The sequence below is a fragment of the Brachionichthys hirsutus genome, chromosome 10 (genome assembly GCF_040956055.1).
Source record: "Brachionichthys hirsutus isolate HB-005 chromosome 10, CSIRO-AGI_Bhir_v1, whole genome shotgun sequence".
Lineage (NCBI taxonomy): Eukaryota > Metazoa > Chordata > Actinopteri > Lophiiformes > Brachionichthyidae > Brachionichthys > Brachionichthys hirsutus.
The window spans coordinates 6,485,745-6,500,051 of record NC_090906.1 but is presented as its reverse complement, the minus strand read 5'-3'; the positions used below and the strand labels follow the sequence as shown (position 1 = coordinate 6,500,051).

The 14,307-nt window shown below is 41.4% G+C and overlaps 1 protein-coding gene across 1 annotated transcript in view; it reads right to left on the bottom strand.

Annotated features, from left to right (window-relative positions):
- Positions 1 to 14,068, bottom strand: part of LOC137900463 (protocadherin Fat 3) — a 52,935-nt gene extending 38,867 nt beyond the window's left edge. Inside the window, exons 1-5 of the mRNA XM_068744554.1 lie at positions 11,102 to 14,068; positions 10,868 to 11,002; positions 9,968 to 10,169; positions 4,604 to 4,722; positions 3,335 to 3,533 (exon numbers count right to left, since the gene is read on the bottom strand). Coding sequence (XP_068600655.1) covers positions 3,335 to 3,533; positions 4,604 to 4,722; positions 9,968 to 10,169; positions 10,868 to 11,002; positions 11,102 to 14,068 — 3,622 coding nt within the window. The remainder of the gene's footprint in view (positions 1 to 3,334; positions 3,534 to 4,603; positions 4,723 to 9,967; positions 10,170 to 10,867; positions 11,003 to 11,101) is intronic.
- Positions 14,069 to 14,307: the final 239 nt, after the last annotated feature.

The window sequence follows — 14,307 nt, the reverse complement described above, 5'->3', positions numbered from 1 at the left end:
CTGACAACGACTACTTTTCATATGCATGATGTTTTTTTCTCACTTTTTTGTGTTTTCCTGTCTTTGATTGTTTGCTTATTGGTAATGCATCAGATCCACACACACACACACACATTCATATCACTCGATAGTTGCTGGCTTTTAACTTGTGAATTAAACAAACTATAGTAGAAGGTTCAACGACACAAATCTTCTTAGAAAGGAAACATAACCGCAGTAATCTTTAACAAGCTATTATATGATATTCTATCTACAATAATCTAACCCCTGATTATATTTTCATTCCCTGCATACAATTGAATATCTCTAAGAGCCTCCAAACACACAACTTGACTCCTGCCTGGATTTACAAAATAATGTATGAAGGTACGGAAAAAATAAGTGAAAATTAGTATGCTCCTTTAGTATTTGGAAGAGAAGTGTCTGAAAGTAACCACAGATGCAAAGATACACATCATCAGCACATTGGTTTTGTGACAATTCACTGCAGGTGCTCGAACTGGGATAATGTGATTGTTTTAGTGCGATGAAGCGCTGCAGTGAAGTGGGATTATTTTGAATGTTTAAATAATTCCTAGTCAACAATCAGTGGACAGACTAATGGTGCATACACGCTCATGCGTATGCATGCCAGAGTGTCACCTTGAGCCTGCTATGCAGGCTAACTTCAATTAAGCATATTAGGAGTAAATCTAGAGCAGCGGTCACAGGCTGCAGAGACAGACTGGAGGATGAAGGTGGGGCTTGTCCGGCCGAACACTGCAGGAGTACCAATGCTGATAGAAATCATTGATCTATAGCTCCCAGCACATCTGCAGTTGGCCAATCCTACATTTGAATTGGACAAGGGTAAAAATAAATTACAAATCACACCCACATATTTGCTCAAAATGCATGAAACGGTCCAGTGGCTTGTTTAAAATCGCTAAAAAAAAAATCCTTTCCCATTGTTTCATAGCCCCCTTCTAAGCCATTTAAGAGGAGGAGCTCTGTTGCAGCTTTAAATGCTGCAGCGATAAAAGCATCAACTTCAGTGTTCAAAATTCCCACTTTTTGTTCATTGTTATTGACTCAAATATGTGCAACGGATGTTTTGACATCACAGCGAACAAAACAAACACCATCTGATTGTAGATTGGAAAAGAAATGTCTCACATTCATCACGGCACCATGGCAACACCCTGTGTCAACACTCATCTGTTCTGTAGTCGCCCCAAAGGACTCTCACCCTGTCTGAGACAAGAAGACAGCTTTTGTAAGCTGTCATAGCACATTTACACGCTCTGTGCTCATTCAGAGGTTTGAGCCGACATGTTCTGTGAATTGTTGCAGAACCTCAGACCTGTCAGACCGGCACCGAACTTGAAAAATGCATTACTTTGGAACGCCATAAACCTTGTTTAACGAAATCATTTGAAACTTGCCGGGGTTTGCCAATAGTTGAGGTCATCGTGTGGCTGGCAGCCGCTTCATGAATCAACTGGGTCCTTGTTTATTCATCTGTCCGATGAAATCACTCTGCTACACGGAAAGTCTGGGATAACAGCGAGGAGTGCTTCTTGGACGCAGCTCTTGGTTGTGCATTTCTCATTTCACAAATAGCAGGGCAGCAATGCCAGCCCATGTTATTGTGAGACCTGTGATAACGATGCATTCAAATTCACTCTTTGTGGCTGTGTCTTTCTAAAATTGCAGAATATTAAAAAAATAAAATAATGTTATTTATTGTGCTTCAGTAATTTGCTGGAAGCCAACTTCATGTCAAACCGATAAGAATAAATGTCAAATGAAACAATAAAAAAAACTATTTCCCAGTAATGCAATGGAACAATATCCATCGGTATGAACCCTCCTGTATGTAATTAAGTACAAACAGATAAAATAATACAGGGCAAGAGAGAGGCAGACGACTGGGCTCAGATGGCAAAAAAAAAAAAACTCCCCTGAGACACACAAACACACACTAACATTCTCATAAGCACAAATAAAGACGATGTGTGTTGAGATTTCCACAGAGATACAAACCCAGCGAAAGCCCACAGAGCGGCATCGTCTGCGTCGACTATTTTCTAATACGCTTTGATTAGACTGCCAGACAAATATTCTCTCTGTCACACATGTGATTCACTTATGCAGCTGTTACGTGTGTGAACAGCACACGTTGACAACTCATTGTGATTTTACAATTGAGTTCATGACATAGCTGACTCAACAACAGAGACTGATTATTATTATTATTATTATGAATATATTTTACACTCATATGGTCAAGAAAAAATGTGAGACATTCATGTTAATGATTGTATGAGAAACATTATGTCTCGAGGTTGACATTAGCAACATTCCAGATCAGTCTTTACAAAGTGAGAGAAATGGAACAATTCTTTTCAACTAGAGGGAAAGTGTATCTTCAGTGTATCTTCAGTGCATTCCCTCTAGCATATTCATATTCATATGAACTGTTGGTATTTGATCTTTGCATTGACATTTCTTTGAATGAGAATAAAGGTCTCTGTTGGTGCTGAAATATGTCTTTTTGTCACACAAAATCTACCGCAGTCTTGAATTATTTTTTGTTGTTGTCAGGATCTGAATAAATATTTCACCTCTTCTATAATTATTTAATGGAGGCTGTGAAGATAGCTCCTTCAGAGAGTTTGGCAAATCTCAAACGTGACAGCTAAATCAAAGATACATCTGAATTTATGTGCTTTAGTGCTGTTTGTTCTTTTTGTTATGTTGGTTTTTGTGGTACATTAAAGAGCACTCTGAGAAGTGTTGGATCAAGACAGGCTCTCGATGGATCCTGACTATGAGCCCAGAACTGATGTTCAGGCTTAATGTTGTCAGATGGCATTCGGTGCAAATTATGCATTCAAGAGTATGAATTTCTTAAAAAAAAATATTTATTATAATAATAATAATTCCTACATATATGGATAAATCATTTCAGAAACATTCACAAAGATCTGAATCACTGAGAAGTGATAAAAAAAACAAACAAGAACCTGCGTGTGAAATTAAAATCAAGTCCAATCATGAAAAGTAAAAGTGAATCAGAGTTGATGTGTATTTGTAAAAGATTTTTGAATCCGTAAATGTGGGTTTCAATGTTTAAAATTAAAGATTTTTTACTGACTCCATTCTGGATCCGATCCGGATGAAATTTGGTGGTAAGATACAGACCCCCACCCTACACGACTGTGTCAAATTCCATAAACACCAGTCAATAATCAACCGAGATATTGAGGAACAAAATGTTTAAGCTCCATTGACTGCAATGTTAAGATGCATTTTCATTATTTAGAGCTGCACATCTGTTTTTGAGTCTCACCTGTTTTTGGGTTGATATAGAAGAAATTTTGTGGGTTGCCGGCAGTGATGCGATAACTCAGACGCTTGGGGGTGGCAGTGAGGTCAGGGTCCTGCGCTTGGATACGGATGACTGGTACATCCTTTGGCGAATTCTCCATGACAGTTGGGTGGTAGATGGGATCTGAGGTGAGGGGAGCATTATCATTGACGTCCTCTATCTGAGGACGAAAGACAGGAGAGGACAAAGAAAAGCATGGGGGAAAGACAGCAATTTTTGTATCCTAACAGTTTATCTGATTAAAATATGATGCCGCAATAAATGTGTCATAATCACGCCTGCATGCACGGTAACAATGCAGTTTTTGGGAAAAATCCGTCTACAGGCGTAATAATGTTTATTAATCAACAACTTGTGAAGCGCATTGTGGACTGAGTCCGGGTGGATCTGTTATCAATCACAAAATGTCGCCAATGTCACACTTTAAATGTGCTGCAAATGAATCTTCCTTCTTACAGCATAGATTTGGAATATTTATGGTAAACAGAGTGTTGATTGAATGTTTGCTGAAAGCACTAAAAGCCGGGATGGTTCAGGCACTGAACGAGAAGCACCTGTGCATGATTAGCGCCCCGACCTTTGTCTGTGATGGGGAGACCGCGGATTAATTTATACCAAATAGCGCAGATAATTCCCTCTGATTGCATCTCTTTCTTACAAACTGAGCGTTGCTACATTTATCTAGTGCCCTGAGCACCACCAGCATTCACCAACCGTCGATCCCCACATCGTTGGTTGGAACCGTAAACAGGCTAAATTACACTGTGGTTGTTGTTTCTGAAATTATTTATATGCAAGAGTTGATGAATTAAATGTGTATTTGTCTGACAAGGATGTTTGTCTGTTAGAATTAATAAGCTTAATCAATCTGCCTGTCTGTCTGTCTGTCTCTCTGTCTGTCCATCCATCTACAGCGTCTTTCGGTCTCTGAAATGTTATGCTATTTTCTGTGATGGTAGAGATGGTAGTGATGCTGTGTAATCTTGTAGTGTGATTCAAATGTACTCCTTCATGCTACTGCTAATACACTCTGGTTCCTTTGCTGTTGACAAATGCCTGTAATTTAGTTAGAAGAAAATATCTCTCTCTCTCTCCTGTTGAATGAATGTTTGTGATTGTCAGGGTTATATACTAATGGGTTTTTTATGAGGGTGAAGTACTTCTTTGGGTATTTCTTGCTCCTTCATATAAGATCTGTTGTATAGTGAGACCTGGGGGCAGAGTCGGTACCTGGATGAAGACTTCAATAGAAGCAGACAGGGGTGTAGCCCCTCTATCTGTGGCACAGACTGTGAGCCAATAGGAGTCTTTCGTCTCACAGTCCAGGATGCCGGCGGTGTAAATCACCCCTGTTGGAGCAAAGAGAATGATTAATGCATTCCTTTCACCGACACTTGAGAATACATATTCATCAAGTGTGTGTGTGTGTGTGTGAGTGTGAGTGTTATCTGCAGACCACATCCCTTAAAGATCTCATGATCTCTTTGCTCATTGGCAGAAACTTTGAATACTAAGTTTCCAGAGGCAAGGACACAAGTTTCGTGCAAACTTTGTGTCCTGGGTTCAGTGACATTCACAGCTATTAGTGGCGGCGCTGTAGTCACCTTCAATGTTTCAGCTTCTCTACATCTAATCACGGTTGACCAAACTGCTCCCCCTGCAAATTGCTTAGTGCTACACATTCCCTGAACCCTCCTACGCTAATAAAGACACACGCACACACGCACACACACACACACACACACAGGCACGCAGACACTCACATTGACTGCCGTGTATTTAGTGGCCTTAAGGAAGATGAGCAGCTGACAGCTTTGGTGACCTCTTGAGGGACAAAGAGTGCACTCATAATGGATAACACATTTTTGTCACACAGGATAAAAAAAACACACACGAGTTCCAACTCGAGGTTTTCGGATTCATTCGTGCCATTTCTGGATTTTGCCAAGAGCACTGAGGCAAGGTCATGAGTGGCACGCACAGTTGATTCATGAAAGTAAAGGCCAGGATTATAAAAACAAAATCTTTTTCATTCATCATTACTACAAACAGAACATAAAACACCTGGTCTAGGAATGAGTGGATTTGGCTCATCATAAATTATCCATAATGGCACCCAAAATGAGCCTGAAATTAACTAAATGACACACAGAATGTCCACTGTGTCGTATCCACTCGACTCAGCTCGCCTTTCTTTGAGCTTTTTCCCAGGAGAGCCAGCAAGGTACTAAAATACCAGCTTTCCAGGCCACTGATTGGTCAATGCCTTGCATTCAATATCCCGTTTCTGCACAGAACAAATAAATGGCTGCCACACGCTTGCTTTACAGACCTTAACATATTTATTGCCCTGCTATATTGAGGAAGTGCAAGCATTCCAGTTCTAAACAGTTAATGAGAAGGTGGGAGTTGTGCTGAAGACTATGCCACAGCAGAAATGATTCCAAAATGGAAAACAATTAGCAGAAATGTACACGATGCTGAGGAGTGTTGAGTCAAGTGAGGCGGTGTTATGTCGCAGAAATGCAGCGCCTGTGTTGTCCAGCAGGCAAGAGGAGCAAATCTCCATTTACTTTGGATCATTGATGTTTCAGTAAACCTGGAGATTGTTGAAACACACCATCAAGCATTGTAAAAATGCATATGGTTAGTTTGCTTGAGCACATCTTTGCAAACACAATGTGTTAACATTGGTATTAGTATTCGAACCGGCAATTTGTGCAGGATCTAGGTTTCTTAAGGAACGCTCATATTACGAAGATTAAATCATCTTGACTCTCATTTAATTGAATCTAATGAAATGAGTCCTTGATTAGTCCACTCATTGCCCTGCATGGTAAATAGTTAAAATATCCTAACAAGCATGTTTACTTGGCTTGCTGCATCACTAATGCGTAACTCTATGTACAGAATGTGGTTGCACTGAAAATAAACGTGCATTAAATGAACCTCTCTAGATCATTGGGCTGGACAACACACTGCCTGTCCTCCTTGACTCACGCCGAACACCTGCAAGCCAGTTAAAAATCATTTCTGTAGGATGAAATCAGGATCATATTTCTGCAGATTATTGAAATATTCTAATGCCGGTACTCTTCTTCTTTAAAAAATACATATTTATTTATATATTAATATGTTGGGCGGAGGTTACAGCCATAAAACCTTAAAAAAAAAAAGAAATCCTTGATCAGAGGCTTTTTAATGCAGCCGTGTTGCAGCTTTCTCAGCTTGCAAGGCCACGGTGTTACGTTTATCACCTGAAAGTGCATGTATGTCGGGTTTACGACTGAGCAGCTGCCCACAGCGTGCACAATGCATAGTAAAAGCGCTGGGTGAAACGCACCCTCGCCGTGTCGTCCTTGGCCACGTCCTTTTCAAACCACATCTCATCTCTCGACGCGCAGCTTGATAGAGAGAGCCGTAGAAAACAGAGCTGGCTGTTTCAAAAGGCTTTTTGAACTTTCAGACTGTCAGACACGACTCAGTGATTTCAATCTAAATATCACTTGACAGCATCCATTCTGACCACAAAATCACACACTTCAAAGAGTGAAGTCAAAAAAAACTGAAGGGTTTTTTGGCAGCTGCTCTAATCTAGAATTTCAGTTTACTTGTGTTTACATCAATCTGTCACTTCGGCTCGGTTTCTCCAGGTTCTGGAGAAATTATCTTGATAATCTCAAGCCGATGATAAAGTTCATGTGTTTATTTTTTGTGCATTTTGAGACAGAACTTGATAGCTCTGTGTGTTGACAAAATGCAGAATAGATTACTTTTTAAATGTGTTTTTTTTTTTTGTAACTTCAAGTGTGCTTTATCCTGACTGCAATAAATCCTGGAGTCTGAAAACCTACTAATAGGCGAGCAGTAGCTTCTGACAGCTGCCCAATGACAAATTACAGGAGGTACTTTCCTCCTAGCCGACAACAAGAATACAAATGTATTTTTTTTTTTTTGTTAAAAGTAGCAGTGCTCAGGGTTTAAGCCAGAGAATATCCTGCTTCTCTTTGATGGCTAGCCCTTGTGCTTTCCTTTCTACACTTGAGCAGGGGTCTTAAATATCAAATGTGGGAGCAGTGGGCCTCGGACGGCAGGTATGAGTGACAGTCAGCGTGGGGGCCACGGGCTGCACAAATTGAATGTGCTCGATTTGTGCACACGCAAAGGCTGGTTTAAATGAAACTAAAAATAGATTTTGCATATTTTCACTCGTTCACCCTTGTCTCTTCTATTCAGTTTCACTGTCTGTCACACAGTATTTTCTCAAACTTAGTTTTGGCACTAAGAGCCACAGATTGACAAGCAGTCAGAGCAAAGGCATTCGACATGGCAGCTAGATGCGTGGTGGGAGGACAGAGCAGCTTGACTCTGTCCGGGCCTGACGGCGCAGCTTTCTATGCTCCGAAAAGCGTTGCAACGCTGCGTCTGCTTATCTGAATGTCGAAAAGAACAAAAGTGATAGCTCAAAAACCAATGATCAAAAAAGAAGAAGATATATCTAAAAGAGGACTGGGATGAGGAAAGCTGTATTTTCTTCTGATGCTTTCTACGTAACTCCAGACTCCTCTGCATCCTCTTCCTCCCTCTCTCCACTTCACATCCACTCTGCTCGCCCCTCACTTTCTGCTCTAACAAGCACTCTGATTTCCCCTGGAAACGCAGTACTCAATAAACTTTCTGGCTAGCTTTGATTCTCCTAACAGACTTTTTTTTTTTTTTTACTTACTAAAGACTCGGATTCATCCATGTACTGCATATGCATGATAGGGTGCACACAGATATGAAAAGAGAGAGATGCATAGAGGGCAGACAAAATACATTATCCTCATTTGGCCATCTGTTTCTCTGCCCCTTTCTCTCTCTCTTTCTCTCTCTCCAGTCAATATTAATTAGCCTAGTTAAAAGGTCAACACGGGCCTCCAGTGTGAGTCATATACAGTAGGAACCAGAGAAGAGAAGAGAAGAGAAGAGAAGAGAAGAGAAGAGAAGAGAAGAGAAGAGAAGAGAAGAGAAGAGAAGAGAAGAGAAGAGAAGAGAAGAGAAGAGAAGAGAAGAGAAGAGAAGAGAAGAGAAGAGAAGAGAAGAGAAGAGAAGAGAAGAGAAGAGAAGAGAAGAGAAGAGAAGAGAAGAGAAGGGAAGGGAAGGGAAGGGAAGGGAAGGGAAGGATAGAGAACAACTGACACGTGTTCCCTCAACGATTTGCCAAAATGTGTGATTTTTAACAGAATTCTGTGTGGCTAAATATCTGCTGCGGTTTGATTAAATAGTGATTGGTAGGTACATTTAATGATGGAAATTTTTATGGTAACACATTTAATTAAATAGAATATAATGGCTACCAATCTTGGTTATAAAATAAATCATTGAATTAGTTTTACAAGATAAAAATGTAGAATGTATTCAATATCATTAAAAAACAATGATTATGGGGATGATTCATTTTGGCCAACTCGTGATTAAAGCTATTCAGACTGAAGAAGAAATTCAAATAGTATTAATTAACTTTTAAAAATGGGTGAAACTGGGTAATATTTGATCCCTAAATTAGGACTACTGAGAGTACAAAACTATCTGTGATATATTATGCAGTATACCTAGTACTGAACAACACCGGTAACATTGTACCGTACTATACTGTTAGCAGGCAGTACTCATAACTAGCATCAGTACTGGTTACAAAATGTGGCTGTGTACCCTGTAGTACCTTGACTGGGAATGAAACTGACTGAATGAGCGAGGGACTCGTTTAGGAGCATAACGATGAACTTGTTTGGAACCCGTAGAGACCTTAGGTTTAACAGCTCTATAGCGCCAAGCACAGAGATGGAGACTACAACAAGACTTCATGAAAACGCAAGAGTTCTCAATTACTCCGTAGAAATATGCACATTTTGATCATTTAATATTTGATGAGGAAAATTGTGCAATTAGACAAATTCAGTGCATAAAACACACACTCTTGATGACAGCAGAGAGACAGTCCAACCAATTAAATATATATTGAGGATTCCGCGCATCAGTCACTATTAGATGCTATCGACTCTTTGATTTCCATACCGGTGCCGTTTGATTCATTTCAGCCCCCCGGGGAGGTGACACGCAGCTTCTGGGCTAACTGCAGCAGCGGTTCGGCGCAGCAGGACAGCTGAAGAAAGCAACGTGCTTATTTTTTGGGTCAGGCACTTCGTAAATAAGCGCCACCGTGATTCCACTGCTTTAGCAAAGGGTGGTGGTGCAGCGCAGGAGAGCCTTGATCAATGTTATTCACACAGCAGTGGATCAGCTGCCTGAGGCCCAGCCAGTGTAACTGTCATGCTGTCCCCATTCCAGTAATGTTCTCCCACTACTCAGGTCCCCAATAAAACACAGACTCAGTCGTCACCTCTTTCCCACACATACAGATCCATTTCAAAATGCATTCTGTAAAGCAGCGTGACAAATTATTCAGCAATGGTAAAGAAAATGTAAGAATTCATATAATATGTATTGATCAGCAATACAATATAAGTGTTAACTATTCCATGCATGGCACTGAACGTTACTTTTGATTTTTACTTTACATAATTAGGCTTCAGCATTGATTTTGTGTCACACCTGTGTCTTCATCGATGGTGAAAGTGCCCAGTCCGCTGCCTTCTCTGACAGAGTACCTCACCGCGCCATCTCGCCCCTTGTCATCATCCTTAGCGCTGACTGTGAGGACGCTTGTGCCAGCACGAGAGTTCTCCTTCACTGAGCCCCTCACAGCAAAGTCAGGGAAGTAGGGTGCATACAAATTCTCATTGACATCCACCACCTGAAGAAATGTAATGGTTCTCCTTAATTTTACAGTATGGATTAAAGGATAAATAGCATTGCATTAGGCCTAGCAGCAATTCATACCCACTCATGAATTCTTGACATATAATTAATATTTTATTTACATCTGTAATTTTCGCCAAATAGTCCCTTTAACAGAACTGATTATACTACTTATTCTACTTTTATTATTATTATTTTTATTTTATTTTATTTTATTTTATCATTATTGTTTTGTTATAATCATAATCTAAATACCAGTTAGGCGCTCGGGCCCAATTATAATTATAATCTAAATACAGTACCACAGGATTTATATGCTGAAAAAGGAAATGCAGGGACAATAAAGCCAATACATAATTGCCATGACCTTAATCAACCACATATTGGATGAAAATTATGATTACAATATACTCGGATACAATTTCTGTGTACGTTCATGTTTGTGTGAAGGTGCATTTATTGCTTACGTTGTGGGAACACCATTCTAGTTAAGACCTGTTTTCCTTATGGGGACTTGTGTTATTGCTGTTTCAGTGTGAGGACTATGTTTACGGTTGAGGTGAGGTTAGGTTTAGATTATGGTACAATAAGGGTGAGGCACAAAGTTAAAATAAGTCTGGTGCCTGTATGTTTTCGGAATTGATAGAAGAAGAAAAGCCATCTGTTTATGTTCATGTTTGTGTGTAAACACACCTCGACCTCCACAAATGTCTGGCTGATGAGACTGGGTGTCCCTCTGTCCTCAGAAACTAATGTCAAGTTGAAAAACTGTTGTTCCTCGAAGTCCAGTTCTTTCCTAATCCTCAACACTCCACTTGCCGTATCAACCTGTCCAATACATTAGATTTAATTTAATTAAAAACTGCAATAACAACAACAACAAAATAGAATCAGCATATGCAGCATTGTAGATAAGAAATCACTTACCTCAAAAGTGCCATTGTAGTTATTAATCACAGAGTACCGGACTTGTCCACCAGGGCCAATATCGGGGTCTCGAGCCTGTACCCGGGTGATCACAGAGCCTGGGGGGAGGTCCTCCGGCGCCCAAGCACTGTAGCTGTTAGGGATGAATGCTGGGGCACAGTCATTCACGTCTTCCACAATGATACTTAGAGTTGTGACAGACGACCTCCGTGTGCCTCTTTCACCTTTGTCTCTCGCTTCGATCTTTAACGTGAACACTGGGATGGTTTCTCTGTCCAAGTGGGTAGCAACAAAAACACTTCCTGTTTCACTGTCAATACCAAACTGAGGAACGCCGGTCAGCATTTTATAAGAGAGCTGCCCATTTTGACCAATGTCTTTATCAAATGCATTAACGGTAACAACTTCAATGCCGATTGCAGCGTTTTCTGAAACAAGAGCAGAGAAGCTGTCCTGATAAAATTGGGGGTCATTGTCATTTGCATCTTCAATTATCACGGTGAGAAGTCTCCAATTGGACATTTGAGGAATGCCCTGATCGTAGATGGTGATATTAAGGAAGTAACGATCCATTCGCTCTCGGTCTAGTGGCTGCAAAACAGTTATCAACCCGTTCTCCATGTTGATATTGAAGCAGCTCTCTCTATTGCCATCCGATATAGCAAAGAGAACACGGCCATTGAAGCCGGCATCGCCATCTCGGGCTCTCACCTGAAATACACTGGCTCCAGCAGCGAGGTCCTCTCTCACTAGAATACTAGTGGGAAACGCCTCAAACTGCGGCGCCTGTTTGTTCAAAGAGAAAATATCTGAACGTCTTTGGTCTGGTTTTCGTCGAGAAATAGAAGATACTTTTGAGAGCATCTTTTCCACCAACATCTGGGCTGCCCTGGTCTCCTTGCAGCTGACCCCCTTGGGTGGCATCCTTCCCCTCACCACAGAGACATTCACAAATGAGGGCTCAGAGAAGATCTCCCCATCAGTCGCAACAACCTTTAGGTTGAATACCCCAGTTTTCAAATTAGTCACTGCTAATGATCTCTTTACTGACAAAGCCCCAGAGTCTGGATTCAAGTGAAAGTAGTCCAACTCGTTCCCAGACAGTATCTGGTACCTCACCATCCCTAGCTCATCTATGTCCACAGCTGACAAGGTGACAATAGTTTCGCTGACAGGGAAATCGCGGCTTATCATTCCCCTACAGGAAACCATCTCAAAAAGGGGCTGGTTGTCATTGATATTCATCAGACGAATGGTGACATTAACCTCACTCTCCCTTCTGTAAGGTGAACCCCAATCAGAGGCCCGCACTGCAAAAGTATACGTATCATCAGAAGACTCAAAGTCCAAATCTCTTGTGATCCTTATCTCCCCTGAATCTCTGTCGATGATAAATGGAAGAGACTGTTCACCACTTATCGTGTGAGAGACAATCCCGTTCTCCCCTTTATCAGCATCCACAGCGGACACAACGAGAACAACAGTACCTGCAGGTAAGCTCTCATTGATTGAAATATCATAAAGTGACGTGTTGAACATTGGATAATTATCATTAGCGTCTTCTATGGTGATTTGGATCCTCGTCCGCAGCCGACTAATAACATCAACCACTTCCATATCTATGAGCTCCTTGGATATCTTTGTCAGCGGCCTTGTGGTCACAATAACTCCTGTTAAAGGGTTTATATCAAAGTACATTGAATCTAAGTGGCTGCTGAAGCTGTAATTGACACTGAGAGGAGATGGGAAGATTCTCACCACCTCTACAATAGTGCCTGGGGGAGCGATTTCACTCAGCTGAAATGCATAAGCATCTTTATCGAACTTTGCCATCACTGGTTCTGGCTTTGTAACGAACACGTGAACAATTTGGGTGTTAGAAAACTTAGGAGGAATGCCCCTGTCTTTAGCCTGTAAGGTTAAGTTGCAGCCATAAGGGAATGTATCCCAGTTGACAAGCTCTGATGTTTTTACTCTATATTCATTCCCGACAGGTGATCGATCAACAACAAACTGTTCCAAAGGGTCACCCTCAATAATGGACACCCATTCTATATCCCCAGATACGCCCTCGTCTTTGTCCTCCACGGTAACAATGGCATAAACGGAGTCCTTGTCAGCCCATGATAGAGCAACAGCAACTACACTGAGAACAGGAGGAAACTCATTAACCCGTTTCACAGTTAGAACCAGCTTAGCAGTGCTGCTAATTCCAATATTCCCATAAAGTTTCATCCCTCTGTCGACCACTTGCACCTCCAGCTCAAATCGGTCTCGTTTGTCCATCCTTGGCAAACCTGTCAGGGTGATGACGCCACTCGTCGGATGAACAGCAAAGAGATCAATTCTGTCCTTAAAGAAATAGTAGAACTCCCCGTTGGAGCCCATGTCAGCGTCTGTGGCTGTTACACGCCCTATGCTGGCGCCCAGTGGTGCACTCTCAGAAACAATGAATGAATACGAAGTCGGGGAGAAGAGAGGTCGGAGATCATTGGCATCCAAGACCTTGATATAAAGAGTGGCTAAGGCCTCCAGCCCTCCGAGGGCAGATGCCTTAACTGTCAGTGTGTAATTGTTCTGTACCTCCCGATTCAATATGGGGCCACTCCCTCCACTAGTTCGTACGCGAAGGAAACAAAAATCCCCAATTACAAACTCCTCAGCGTGGAAGATTCCCTCACTGTTCCCAGACTCGATGGAATATTTTATTTCTAGAGACCGAGGTGGTCCAAGAATGATTCCCATTTTGACGTCACTCCTGGTGTAAGTTCTTGATGGAGAGTTCTCGAAGATGGTGGCATTATAGACTGGCTGGGTGAAGAGCAGCAAGACGTGTCCAGTCCTAGGTTGTGTCAGGAATTGGGCATGAGTTGAGGGAAAATACAGGAGCAGAAAAAAGAAAAGAAACTGCAAAGGAAGAAAGAACCTGAGTAGGGAAAGCATATTTCCCCACCGATTAGGCTTCATCACTATTCCATCACCCAGTCACCCTGTATTTGAAAGGGATTTTAAAAAAAAGAGAGAGAGAGAGTTTGAGATTCAGTAAGAGATGGTGCACTGTGCATGCTGAAATTTTTATAGAGTGCTGCCAGACAAAAGTCAAAAATTACAAAGCGCTTTCAGCGGCATCACTTACAGGGATAATGAGAGCATATTCTATGTTGCATTCAAACAGTTTGCACTCTAGCATTGAATACTGCACCCAA